At 42.7% G+C, this 12,674-nt stretch overlaps 6 protein-coding genes across 6 annotated transcripts; 3 read left to right on the top strand and 3 right to left on the bottom strand.

Annotated features, from left to right (window-relative positions):
- Nucleotides 1–497: 497 nt before the first annotated feature.
- On the bottom strand, nucleotides 498–1,965 carry IL334_004290 (uncharacterized protein; the record flags this gene model as incomplete). The annotated part of the gene is made up of 5 exons (XM_062936009.1): nucleotides 498–1,163; nucleotides 1,343–1,418; nucleotides 1,484–1,548; nucleotides 1,622–1,641; nucleotides 1,701–1,965. The coding sequence occupies 5 exons, from the start codon at nucleotides 1,963–1,965 to the stop codon at nucleotides 498–500; spliced, it is 1,092 nt and encodes a 363-aa protein (XP_062792060.1).
- A 1,518-nt stretch (nucleotides 1,966–3,483) lies between these two features.
- Nucleotides 3,484–4,317, bottom strand: IL334_004289 (uncharacterized protein; the record flags this gene model as incomplete). Its single annotated transcript, XM_062936008.1, has 5 exons — nucleotides 3,484–3,543; nucleotides 3,615–3,841; nucleotides 3,923–4,041; nucleotides 4,104–4,209; nucleotides 4,272–4,317. The coding sequence occupies 5 exons, from the start codon at nucleotides 4,315–4,317 to the stop codon at nucleotides 3,484–3,486; spliced, it is 558 nt and encodes a 185-aa protein (XP_062792059.1).
- A 426-nt stretch (nucleotides 4,318–4,743) lies between these two features.
- Nucleotides 4,744–6,243, top strand: IL334_004288 (Sua5/YciO/YrdC/YwlC family tRNA threonylcarbamoyl adenosine modification protein; the record flags this gene model as incomplete). The annotated part of the gene is made up of 1 exon (XM_062936007.1): nucleotides 4,744–6,243. The coding sequence occupies one exon, from the start codon at nucleotides 4,744–4,746 to the stop codon at nucleotides 6,241–6,243; it is 1,500 nt and encodes a 499-aa protein (XP_062792058.1).
- Nucleotides 6,244–6,529: 286 nt separating this feature from the next.
- Nucleotides 6,530–7,592, top strand: IL334_004287 (uncharacterized protein; the record flags this gene model as incomplete). Its single annotated transcript, XM_062936006.1, has 4 exons — nucleotides 6,530–6,648; nucleotides 6,793–6,898; nucleotides 6,968–7,067; nucleotides 7,126–7,592. The coding sequence occupies 4 exons, from the start codon at nucleotides 6,530–6,532 to the stop codon at nucleotides 7,590–7,592; spliced, it is 792 nt and encodes a 263-aa protein (XP_062792057.1).
- Nucleotides 7,593–7,770: 178 nt separating this feature from the next.
- Nucleotides 7,771–10,230, bottom strand: IL334_004286 (uncharacterized protein; the record flags this gene model as incomplete). Its single annotated transcript, XM_062936005.1, has 10 exons — nucleotides 7,771–7,922; nucleotides 7,985–8,095; nucleotides 8,160–8,223; nucleotides 8,295–8,434; nucleotides 8,525–8,674; nucleotides 8,760–9,015; nucleotides 9,113–9,467; nucleotides 9,547–9,635; nucleotides 9,696–9,762; nucleotides 9,818–10,230. 10 exons carry the CDS (start codon nucleotides 10,228–10,230, stop codon nucleotides 7,771–7,773), a joined length of 1,797 nt encoding a protein of 598 aa, XP_062792056.1.
- A 367-nt stretch (nucleotides 10,231–10,597) lies between these two features.
- On the top strand, nucleotides 10,598–12,508 carry IL334_004285 (uncharacterized protein; the record flags this gene model as incomplete). Its single annotated transcript, XM_062936004.1, has 12 exons — nucleotides 10,598–10,618; nucleotides 10,696–10,761; nucleotides 10,914–10,973; nucleotides 11,028–11,078; nucleotides 11,137–11,231; nucleotides 11,292–11,389; nucleotides 11,470–11,651; nucleotides 11,740–12,045; nucleotides 12,130–12,204; nucleotides 12,275–12,342; nucleotides 12,403–12,423; nucleotides 12,481–12,508. 12 exons carry the CDS (start codon nucleotides 10,598–10,600, stop codon nucleotides 12,506–12,508), a joined length of 1,071 nt encoding a protein of 356 aa, XP_062792055.1.
- Nucleotides 12,509–12,674: the final 166 nt, after the last annotated feature.

The following is a 12,674-nucleotide window of genomic DNA, read 5'->3' as shown; positions in this document are numbered from 1 at the left end:
GTGCCAGAGAACGAGAGATATTTGAATACGGCGATGGTGGCTGATAGAGGATATATAAGATCCGATGTTCGAGTCGAGTCAAGGTAAGGATCGAAGGGTGTTGAGTGAAAAGAGAAAGTACAGACGCAAAGAATAGAAGAACAGAAGGTGAATGGATTGAAATAATCGTCAAAAGAGTTAAGTTGGTGGACATACTCGGTGAAACAATAACCGGTCCGTGCGTTTTTTATCACTCTATCACTATCAACCCTGAAAATGAAGAGGACACCAATAATGTGGACGAGTAACATTGGCATGATATCGTGAGATGTACAAGATATAAGCATGCAGGGCCGAGCAGTCGCACAATTCTTATCTGTCAACTGAACTGACAAAACAATAATAACATTCAACGAAACAAAATCTATAACAAGATAAACGGTCATCATCTAATTCACGAACTACAGTCATCAAGCTTCAACCACGGTTTGGATGAAACTCTACAGCGTTGATTTTCATCAGTCAACCAAGACTTCTGTTACTACCACTGTTTCCGAGCTTTCACGAGTGTCACTGATCGGTTTCCTCTGTACCATTCCAGTGGTCCCCTGATCTCTGGCAGTAAATCTCTCTTTCTGTTCTTCCCATCTATTTTTCACCGCATCTCGAAACCCTCCCGGGATTAATTTGTCTGTTGTCAAATTAGATTTGATTTCGCCCAAAGATGGGATATTGATGTTTGGTACAGACAAAGTAGGTAAGTTGGACATCCCTCCCAATATAGGATTCTGAATTGGTGTCCTTGGTGTTACAATTGGAGAGTCATCGGGAGTAGGTGGGATCAATTGTGCGGTGGTTTGATCAATTGAAGCTGCATATTGAATGACTGGATCTTCAACCACATTTTCTTTTGTCGCCTTCTTTTGGGATGATGATTTAGAGTTTCTTTTCATATATCCGATGACTCCACCTCTGAACCAAGACAAATGCATCAGAAGAGCTGGACTCAACAAGATCACAGGGACGAATGAACCTCCCATGTATGCTCGAGTGGAAGGCATCGCGCATTGAAAGAGGATGATAGAATGTAGAACGATTCGAAGAGTGAAAAACGTAGAGAGGAACCTCAGATCACTTCGAATGGAGGGAAACAGATTTGATAAGGCGAGATCGAGAGTGGGAAGCTTTATATGGGGTTAGCGGATCGTCCAGTAGGAAGGATTGCGGAGAAGGGTAAAGAGAAGGTGCGCAGGGGTATGCGAGAAAGGGGTTGGGGGCAAGTGAAGCAGTAAAAGCAAGGACAACGGTGAGGGGCGATAAAGATGAGCAAAAGGAGGGGTCACTACAGACTGGGTTCACTCACTTCCATGATCGATCCAACAAGGAAAGTAGGTGCTTGAATTGAGTTGAGTAGGTAGATCATCATACCTATGTAAACGCTTGACGAGTTTCAAATGTTAGCAATCTCTCATCAATTGTGATTTGAGAATGGTAACAAGCTCACGTATGGTGTATCCAGCCTGTCAACAGGCCGACTTGCGATGGATATTTGACATATCCAATAGTCAGCTACGATTCGTTCTGAACGCGTCAGCTCGGCTCATTCGATAGCATCTAAACAAGTCTAGTTTATATAGCAGACGAATGATAAACTCACATCAGCTACATGCAGATCATCAGCTTTCTTTTCTCCTTGTTCATGGTATACGGATCACACTTACCAAACAAGTAAGTAGCGAAAAACACCACAGCAAACCTTGTCCAATTTCCCATCCATCCCCCTTGTGCATATTCAAATGTATCTTTCAATCCGTATAGCAGATAACTTCCAAATAGAGGAATCGATAGTAATGTCATGGTAAATGATGAGATTGACGATAAGACATAAGCTCTCTTGCGTTCTGATTCGAACAGAGGTGAGAATGCTTGATATGCTAAGAAGAATGAAAGATATATACCTCCTGAGAGGATTATTGTTGAAATCATTTCAGATAATGTGATCGGATCCTGCCGATTTCGTATTGAGAAGCTTGTGTATCTGGATAGGTGATGATTATAGAGAAGGTATTGGAAGATGATTCTGCTTAGCAAGTCTAAGTACTATATATACATATATACAACGGAAAGGTACGATGCTGAAAGATGGAACCAAGAAGAATGGAGGATTGTTGGGCGATTGAATGGGAATGACATGGGATTTGTATGTGAATGTGAATTGAATTAACTATGACTAATGCTAATATTTATTACTAATGGTGTATTACTCATGCGGTAAATGATTATGCATGAATGGACGGTGATAGTGCCCTGAGTTATATAATTACGGAATCACGAGAACAGATGGAACAGTAAGTGGGATAAAACGACCCGAAGGTGTCGGAGAGGGATCCATTAGATGCAACAAAGAAAGAGACGGCTAGCTCTTGACGCTCTAGAAAAGGAAACAAGAGCAGCGATGAGCGTGGATTCGTGGAATCAACTCGGGATCTCTTGGCGGATTGTTGATAGATTGAATACGCGTACAAAACAACCGGCTATACTCCATATATGTTGTGCTTCCATGAGGAATCCAAGTATAACTCATGCATCTGGTACACTTCGCTCATCGGAAATCTCGTGGGACTTTATTGAGTGAGTATCTTACGATAGACAATCTGGAACGGTAAAAGTAGGAGAGGATCAATGTGACCGTGATGGAACCCTTTCCAAAACATAAAACCCGTCCGCTCCCGGCTCCTCTTCGTCAAGGAAGCGTATTCTCCGAGAGCTCTTCGTATCATCAATTGTTAAATTGGACGACTCGCTGGGAATCTGAGTGGTATGAGAGTGCGTGTCTCTGGAAGTATCGCTCCTACTTTGCGCACGATGGGAACAGCTGTGATTCGCGCCAAAGCTCGAATTAGAAGTCACCAATTCTTGATATTCTCCTTCCTCTCCCTCTGAGATACTTGGCATCGCTTCGACTGCCCTCTTAGTCTTATATAATGCTGCCATACTTATATAATGTCCAATGCAGTGAGTATACGTGTGAGTCTATATGAGGTCGCCTTTACTTGTCATTATTTATCACACGATCTGCCCCCCATATGTGCGTATCTGGCTGAATCGACGCAGTCGTATCTCCGCTCGAAAACCTGACGAGGGTATTCACATAATCAAAGTACACAGGGCTAGATTTGGAATCGGAGACTGTAGATGTGCGAAAGGGATTTCCAAGATGTTGCATAATTGATACTTTTCCAAATACAAAAGGAAAGCTTTACGAAAACGGTCCCTATCTTATGACGAGACGTACGCGGTCAGGTATTTTCTATCTCTGACGATGCTGAGTCTCAACCGGTCGGCAGTACTTCTAGCTTGTTGATTTGTATCTGGGTTCATGAAAATACCGCTAGTGTTTGACGAGTAGTAGACTAGACGCCATCGACATCGAGAGTTCTTCTAGCCCTAGTTATAATATGTGTGAATGTCGATTTGGCCGTGAAGGACGTAAATGAACATGTTTTACGCAACAGCTTGTTCCGCTGTTATTGAGACCAGGTCGGTATCGAATAATTCGATAAACTAGAAACATTCATATTAATTAACCATCATGTCTCAACCTTTTTTCCAATGCTCGATCTCATAGTACTCACCTGTTCATTTAGTATCCTGACTTTCATACCTGCGTATCTCCTATATTCTTCCAATATACTACTTAAAGCCCATCTTTGTAATTTCCTATAACAGCCCACCACTGTCCCAGTACGATGTCTGCCCATATTACAACATACTAGCGTTGGGAATGTCGATGGTCTCAACAACAAAGTCAGGGATTGGATGATTAGCGGTTCCGGTGGAGGTGGAAGTGGTGGAAGGTGATCTATCAATAAATATAATCAGTATTTCCAAGAACCATCTGCTGGTATTGACTGGAATACGAGAGTAGTCAAGATCAACTCACATTGACCTGAAATGGGTACTACACCATTGTCCGTATAAGGAGGTGGGAAATGAGGATTCAAAGATACTTGAGGAGCTAAGTTATGTAATGTTATACCTTGAGAATCGAGGAACGATAATCTGTTGTCAATCTACCGTTAACAAAGCATATCTCATTCTAAATCGATAAGACGGACGCGTACAGTATCTCTGAAGGCTCTTCAGCTCCCACCCAGATTATAGTCTTCAGCTCGAGTTTCTCCAAAAACGAGAAGTTTAGCTCGGATGGCTGGGCAGATCGGTAAAAGCCTTCACGGGGCGAGAAGAACGTTCATTAGCGGCAACACTCGTACATTGTTCGGTGGACTCACCATCTTCTACCAATCCGAAATTCATAGGTGGAACGATTTTCGCCATTTTTCCAACTGGGTATCTATCGGCCTGGGCTTGAGATGTCCTACTTTGAAGTGTCGAGATCCTGGAAATTGGAGAAGGAGAAGCAATTTATCTCTTAGACGATGTTGTGCACTGTATTAAGCTGCCGAAGATCGATGGATCACGTGACTATGGACGAGATCTCAACGGAATCAAAATTTCCGAGTCACCCAAAACAAAAGCACAAAAAAGTTAATGCAAGACGATTGATCGTTGTTGTCATCTGGACAAATACTTTCGTAGAAGCTTAACACAGGTGAGGAATGCGAAGAGCTGGATCGGTGTTGAAGGTCCATCGTAACTTTACGCTCTACCAGTAAGTCCGACCGCGAGCATGAGTCCTTGTTACGTCGCTTAGATCATTGAATTTACTCTCGTTTCAGCTCTAGACCACTTCGCTTTTGCACCATGATCAACGATACTCCCATCCTACCATGTCTCGACTTCTCCTCAATCGTCATTAATCCTTCTTCCGACTCATCACATCCACTTGAATCGCCTTCTTTCTCTATACCATCATCAGTTCTCCCACATTTACAAACTGCTTCAAACCATTTACATAATCATCAAACGGTAGCTTTGCCCACTGAAACCGTGTATGGTCTGGCAGCCTCTTCCCTCGACTCTGAGGCTGTCCAGGCTATATATCGAATCAAGAATCGACCTTCAGATAATCCATTGATAATACATATATCATCTTTGAAGATGCTGCGATCAGTTATTCCTGATGGTTATGAGATACCAGAATTATATATGGCATTGATAAGTGAATTTTGGCCAGGACCATTATCACTTTTATTCCCTTCAATCAATCCGCTGCCATTACCTTCACCTCAAACCAATGCAATTCGAATGCCATCACATCCCTTAGCATTGGCTCTAATACATCATTCCAACCTGCCCTTATCAGCACCTTCAGCAAATTCATCAGGTAGACCAAGTCCGACTCGAGCCAAACACGTATTCAACGATTTAAATGGTAAAGAAGGTCTGGGATGTATACTGGATGGGGGTGATTGTGGTGTAGGCGTGGAAAGTACTGTTGTAAATGGGTTAAATTGGATAAAGGGTGGAGAGGGCTCCGTTGATATACTTAGACCAGGTGGTTTGGGTGTAGAAGAAATCAAGAGGATCGTAAACAAAGTAGATGGGAAGGAAGGGTCGACTAAGATCTTACTTCATGGAAAGGCATGGTCAGGATCCTCAGATGCATCACCGGCCCCGAAAGAAATACCTACATCCAACGGTACAAGAAGTGACGGAGCTTCCAATTCGAAGCATGAAAAAGTCAGATCAGTTGGATTACCACCATCTACACCAGGAATGAAGTACAGACATTACTCACCTAAAGTACCTGTATATCTACTCAAACCAAGTAACGTCTTTTCACGTCCGAATAGTCTACCTGAAGAAGCAGAATCTTCATCTCAAGCTGTATTACGACAGGTCTTGAATCACATACCGTATCATAGCAAAGCCAAGAGCAAAGGTAAAGGTAAAGCTAGAATTGGGGTACTGCATTTTGAAGATTCCCCTCTCAGTCAAAACATCCTCAAAGCTGTGAAGGAGGAAAACAATATACAAATTATACCGGTGTCTTTGGGATTTGACGCTTCGAGTGCAGCTCAAAGGTTATTCGCTGGAATGTTGACTCTAGAACGAATACCACCTGAAAATGAACATGAAGATGGAAACGTAGATGGGAAAATCGGGGTAGATGCTATACTCATAGAAGGATGTTCGGATCAAGGTCTAGGACTAGCAGTGATGGAAAGAGTAGGTAAAGCAGTTGGGGGAGGAGGTATAATAGGAGATGTGATGAATGGTGAAGGCGAGATCGATAGAGATGGTTCAGAAGGGAACACATTTTGGGTGGATGTTACAAGTTATTCAATACGCCATACATGATAGATCTATAGATATGCCCTAATGCTGACAATTGCTCTGACATGTGATCAATTCTATGCATGCAATGTGATCAGATATATGTAATGATACATTTGAGTCATTTGGGTCATTTGAGTATTGAACGGAGATGACCCCGAAACTCCGTGTCGATCACTTCTTGCAATTGATTTTGTTGTACAGCTACTGGCCTAAAAAGTTGAAAACACTTTGTCGTCTTCGTGATCCACCTTTACACACTCAACTCAGCAACTTTACGCTATCGCATCAATACGTCGAGAGCATTACAATGTCAAGAGCTAGAACCAACGTCGATCTCCTGACGGAGGGTGCGGCATACATTCAACGAGCCAAAAAAGCAAGGAAGGAACAAGTTGAAGAAATCAAATTTGACGATGAAGCGAGGAGGTGCGTGAAAATTCTATTTTGTGACTTGGACTTGAGAGCCATGCGTGTGCGATGTAAAGCAGAAAATTACATCTGGTTACATATCAATGGGATATGACTACAATCTGAAGGAACGCTGATCAAAACCTCTTATAAACATTATAGGGAATGGTTGACAGGGTTCTCGAAACGTAAGAAGGCCAAATCAGATGACAAGAAAGCTAGGGCTAAGGAAAGAGATCATCTTGCCCATTTACAAGAGCGAAGAGAGGTGAGGACTAGCTCACTGATACTTCGTCCGTAGCAAAAATAACTATATTGACGTTCGACTGAATTTCAGGCAAGAGCAGAGTTGAGGAAGAAAGCAGCAGATAATGTCAAGACTGTACGTCGAGCGATGGGATTAGAAGATGGATCAGATAACGACGACGACGATGAAGGTAAGTGGCTCGTCCAATTCGTGTACATCGAGCTTATGATACGATATTGTGTGTTTAGACGATGAAGATAATCAAGCTGGACCATCCAAATCCGGAATTCACGATATCGAAGAAGCTGAATATTCAGATGAAGATCAATTAGCTACTGTAACTATAACAGAGGATTTTGATCCCTCTTCCATAACTCAAAGAGTTTATACAAAATCATCTACATCACCTGAACCCACCTCAAAGCCCTTTACAGGACCACAAATTAAGAAACCATCGGTGAAGCTGTTACCTCCAAGTAGTGCGAAAATGCAAAAAGCAAGAGAGAAGAAGAAGCTCGAAAAGAAGAAGTCAACATCTATGGAGACTGCTTCCGAGAGAAGAAAAGGTAGAGAGCTGGAAGCTAGACGACGGACTAAAAAAGCTTCGTTGGCAAGAGAACGAGACGGGGACAGTAGTTCGAGAGGGAGAGGTGGAAGAGGCGGAAGAGGTGGACGAGGTGGGAAAAGAGGTGGAAGCAGTAGAGGCAGAAGGTAACGAATGGAGCTAGTAGAAAAATGGAAAAATCAAGCCTAAATAAACAAACTATGATTTTGCCATCCGGAAGTTGGAATTCATTATGATCGACTTCTTACCTTGTATTATGCATCGCAGAAATGTACAGTATTCTATATGCATCAGGCCCACGATATGCACCCCTGTAATACAAACCTTATTATCGTTCTGACATCTCAAGATTAGTTCCACGTAACATTCCTCTTGATTCTTCTCTATTGGTTGCGTCGATAGTACTCGACTTCCTTTTCGTTGATGCCCATCGATTGGGTAAGAGATTATCTATATCATCTCTGGATTTCACCCAAGCATCTATACACACTCAATAGTCAGTAAGTCACTGACAAGAAAATTCGATCATCTTGGTTGCTCACCCCTTATAGTGGCTTTGAACTCTCCTCCACTTTCAGTATTATATTCTTTTGTCGATTGAGACCTCGATCTAGAGGTGAGGTAATACATTGGCAGTCCAGTCCCGATAAATACTGCCCACAACTGTTAGCTTGATATCAAACATCTCCTCTCAAGGTGTCAACATGGATAGCTTACAGAAAGCGGCCAAGGCTTCAAAAGGAGCAGCAAAGATCGGCATGAGAAGTAAAAACATCGCAACCTTTTTGCAATATCCAATCAGCAGATACTTATCAAGTCAAAACAGATCACATGACAAAGGAGTAGACTCACAACGCAGAATATTATAGGATTTATCAACCAAGCTTTGTAGGGTCTATCCAGGTGAGGCTCTTTTACTCTTAAAATCAAAAGACCTAGAACAGTGAGGAGGTAAAAAGTCCACGAAGCTACGGAGAAGAAGTTGAGTAAGGCTGAAATTATCGAGCCGTTAGCAAGTAGAAGATAAACGGAACGCTGAGAAGTCTATCTGATGTATACGATGGTTCACGAACGCAACTTACCCCTGAAACCACCACCAAAAACAACAAAGAACAATGATAGACCAGCCTGTAAAGCAACCGCGTAATCCGGTGTGCGCCTCTTGGGATGTAATTTCGAAAAGATGGAAGGTAAATAATGTTCTCTTGATGCTGCGTATATGAGTCTGGCAGCTGTAAAGGACATTGACCGTCAGTAGGTCTCGCAGACAAAAGTTTAATTTGTGGACATGCAATGTAAGGGGTAGGTTGAACTCACTAGTGAAGAATCCTCCGTTTAAAGCACCAAAGCAACTTACAGCCACTAAACAACTAAAAACCACCATACCGAATTTCCCTATAGTCTCCTTACCGAAATCTAATGCAACAGTGTTACTAGCAGCTACTACTGAAGGTGAAAGTACGATGAAATATGATATATTCGCTAAAATGAACAGTGATAGTACTATCGACATTGATGAATGTATTGCTCGAGGTAGATTCTTGGTAGGATTGATCATTTCGCCTGTTACCCACTGTGATAAAATGACCGATTTGATCAGTATCTGTCTGATGGATCGCGTCCACTCGATGAGAGACGGTGATGGAAATGATTGAGAAAAACAAGCTCACACAACATGAATCCCATCCGTCAAAAGCCCACAGACCTGAATACAGAGCAATGGCATAAGAGCTCAATTCGCCTTTGGTACCTTCAAACAATCCACTAGTTGTCAAAGATGGACCTGGACCATTTTTCAGTAAAGCGATGAATCCTAATATAGCGACGAAAACCAGAGCACCAATTTTGATAGTCGTTAGAACCAAAGTTGAATCTGAACCTGAAGTTCTAGAAAGGACATTTAGGAGTGATACGAGGATTAATGCAATGGCAGCTGTTATCTTGATGGACCATTCGGGTACTGTCAAGACTTCTTCTGTTGTAGTTGATGAGAACGTGTGTGATATTAGACGATTGATATACTCTCTGTCACATGCATCAGTACAAGATCAGCAACGAGATCAAAGAGGGCATATTGAACGTCAGGAGTGAAGGGCAAGCTTACCCAAAAATCAGAGCTATCATAGCTGCGCTTCCCGGTTTGAGCATAGTCACTGCTGTCCAAGTGAAAAGATAAGATGTCATCGGTCCAAACTGCACAATATCATCAACCAAGTGACTCATTTCACTGCAGTCATTAGGAAGTTTACTCACAGCATAAGCCAGGTAAGCCTGTGTCCCACCAGATAGGGGTATAGCGCATCCCAACTCAGCATACGAGCTGATCCTAGTCATCAGCTCTTGTCACAATAAGACCCATGAGACAGTGAGCTCACCTGGCACCTGTCCAAGCTAACAATCCACTCATCAACCATACGCATAAACTAGCACCGACACTTCCCACTTCGCCGACGACAACACCCGGTGAACTGAAAATTCCTGAACCAACTTGTGCTCCTACGACCAGAGCGATACCATGTAATAAACCGACATGTCTGTCTTCTTCTCCTCGGATTTCTTCAACACCTTCTCCACTCAACGTAAGTGGTAAGAGAGCATGTTCAAATTCAAATCCACCCAAGCTTGTTATCGTATTGGAACGTCCCTGTCTAGCTAAGGAAGGGGGATTGCTTCCAGAAGAATGCTCGAGTGCTCGAAGTGATTGTGTCGGTGAACGTGGAGGTGGACTGAAGTCGTTCGATCTGGACGAGAGAGAAGGAGATGGTGGCAGGGGATCGTATCGAGTCATCGGGATCTTTCCATGTTTCTGCGCTTAGAGTGATGGAGCTGTACTTGATCGTATTGAGAAGAAGATCACTTCCGCTCTGCTTGAAAGAACAGATTCAGTTGAACAGAAATCACTTTCAGGCACGAACTTCATGTAATTCGATTTTACGCGTCAAAACATCGACTAATTTCATGTTCTCACTTTCGATCTCGAACATCGGTAAGCATACTTCATCGTTCGTACACGTAGACCACAAACACTCTGGGCGGGCTTCATTCATTGGACAATTGAGACTGGGGCCTTCGGGATTCTGATTGGTAGTTTTTTTCCCACAACATCAGTTTAACCAGTATCATCTCAAATCTTCCCCCTTGAATCGCGTGCCAAAATGTCTCTCTGGGTTGACAAGGTGAGTACTTCATGTTGATCCCAGCGATACATCAAGGGTGCCTTACTCGGATGAATATTAATGAAGGCTCTGTCCAGTACCGACCTCGTTCTCTCGACGAACTTCACTATCATCCCGAGCTTTCCTCAAGATTGCGCTCTTTGGTAGGTTTTCCTGATTTATTTGAGCTTGTGCTGTTCTCGCCAGGCTTTTGTACATCAGTTCTATAGCCAAAAGCTGGCATAGGCTATCAGAGCTTGCTGATCACAGACTATACGTCTCCTTCAGACTGCGACTCAAGCTGATGACTCTACAGGCTGCGTCAGGTGATTTCCCTCATATTCTCTTTTATGGACCATCAGGAGCGGGTAAGAAGGTACGTCTTCCTCCTGTCTGATTTTAACGGGATCAACACTGATACTTATCATAGACAAGGATTATGTGTACTCTGAGAGAACTGTATGGACCTGGAGTGGAGAAAGTGAGCTGTCTCTTTGTCACTCCTCGGGTCAAAACCTGACGACTTATGAAATGGGTAGTTGAGAATCGATCAAAGAGTATTCGTCACTCCTTCAAACCGAAAATTGGACGTCAACGTTGTGCAATCGAATTATCACATCGAGCTGACACCATCGTACGTCGTCCCAGTTATCGCATTCGCGACAGCAAAGCAAATAACTGATAACCAGATTAGTGACGTGGGCATGTACGATCGAGTGGTAATCCAAGATATCCTGAAAGAGATTGCTCAGACTCAGCAGGTTGATTTGAACGCCAAGCAACGATTCAAGGGTATGTACGAATCTCAGCTACTCCCTTTCGTCCGTCCCTGTATAACGAAGTAAGCTGATGAGTGCGATCCATTTGTATAGTGGTAATCATCAACGAAGCTGATGCCCTCAGTCGAGACGCACAAGCAGCACTAAGAAGAACAATGGAAAAATACATGAATAATATGAGATTGATACTTTGTGCTAATAGTACAAGTAAAATCATCGCTCCCATAAGAAGTAGATGTCTGTTAGTCAGAGTAGCGGCTCCCACGGATGATGAAGTGAGTTCAACGCTCCTGGTTCGAACAAACATTATGACATCAAAATCCCCTCTCACACTGCTCATGCTGATCATAAATGCTTCATTAGATGTCAAAAGTCCTTCATCACGTAGCAAAAAAGGAAAGATTCGCATTACCTTCACCTGCAGCACAATCGATCTTATCCACATCTCAAGGTAATCTAAGAAAAGCATTATTAGTATTCGAAGCTATGAAAATGCAAAGACCAGATCTGAACGGTGATATAGAAGTGGCTAAACCAGACTGGGAGACGTATTGTTCGAAAGTTGCTGATGCAATCATACAAGAACAATCTGCTCAAAGGTTGTTAGATGTCAGAGGGAAGATATATGAGTTATTGAGTCATTGTATACCGCCCACTGTTGTTTTGAAAGTGAGCCACAACTAGTCATTATACACGGACTTGAGAAGATAAGAATCGCTGCGCTCCAGCTGATACACTTCCGATTCTTCGTAGACAATCGCAGATCGGATAGTGGATAAGGTAGACGATGCCTTGAAACCTCAAATCATCCATTGGGCGGCTCATTATGTGAGCCTTTGAAAGCCCATTTATTGATTGTACTCAAATCAGATGCTGACGAGTTCTGTTTGATGAACAGGAGTTGCGAATGAGAATGGGATCAAAGAAGATCTTCCATCTCGAAGCATTCATCGCAAAGGTCATGACGTGAGAAATATATAATTCTCGTAAAACTGCTTGATAGCTGACTATGAAATCTCGACTCAGTGTATACAAACAATTTAACATGTAAGTTTATCTTCTCGGGTCGAGCAGCGGCCTAAGCCAAGCTGACCTGTTTGATAGGATTGGATATACCGAAGATTACGAGTAGAGGTGAGGAAAGAGTTGGGTCGATTCACTCGTCAAGAACACAGTATCAAGAAGTGGCCATCAATACCTTGGTACTAAAGCATAATCATGTACATCCCTATCTATGTAACACATCCGCTGAATAATGCAGAGAACGAGCATAGCACGGCTTCCGTAATTTATTCCGA

Source organism: Kwoniella shivajii, chromosome 5 (genome assembly GCF_035658355.1).
Source record: "Kwoniella shivajii chromosome 5, complete sequence".
Classification (NCBI taxonomy): Eukaryota; Fungi; Basidiomycota; class Tremellomycetes; order Tremellales; family Cryptococcaceae; genus Kwoniella; species Kwoniella shivajii.
This window is presented reverse-complemented; position numbering and strand designations above follow the sequence as displayed.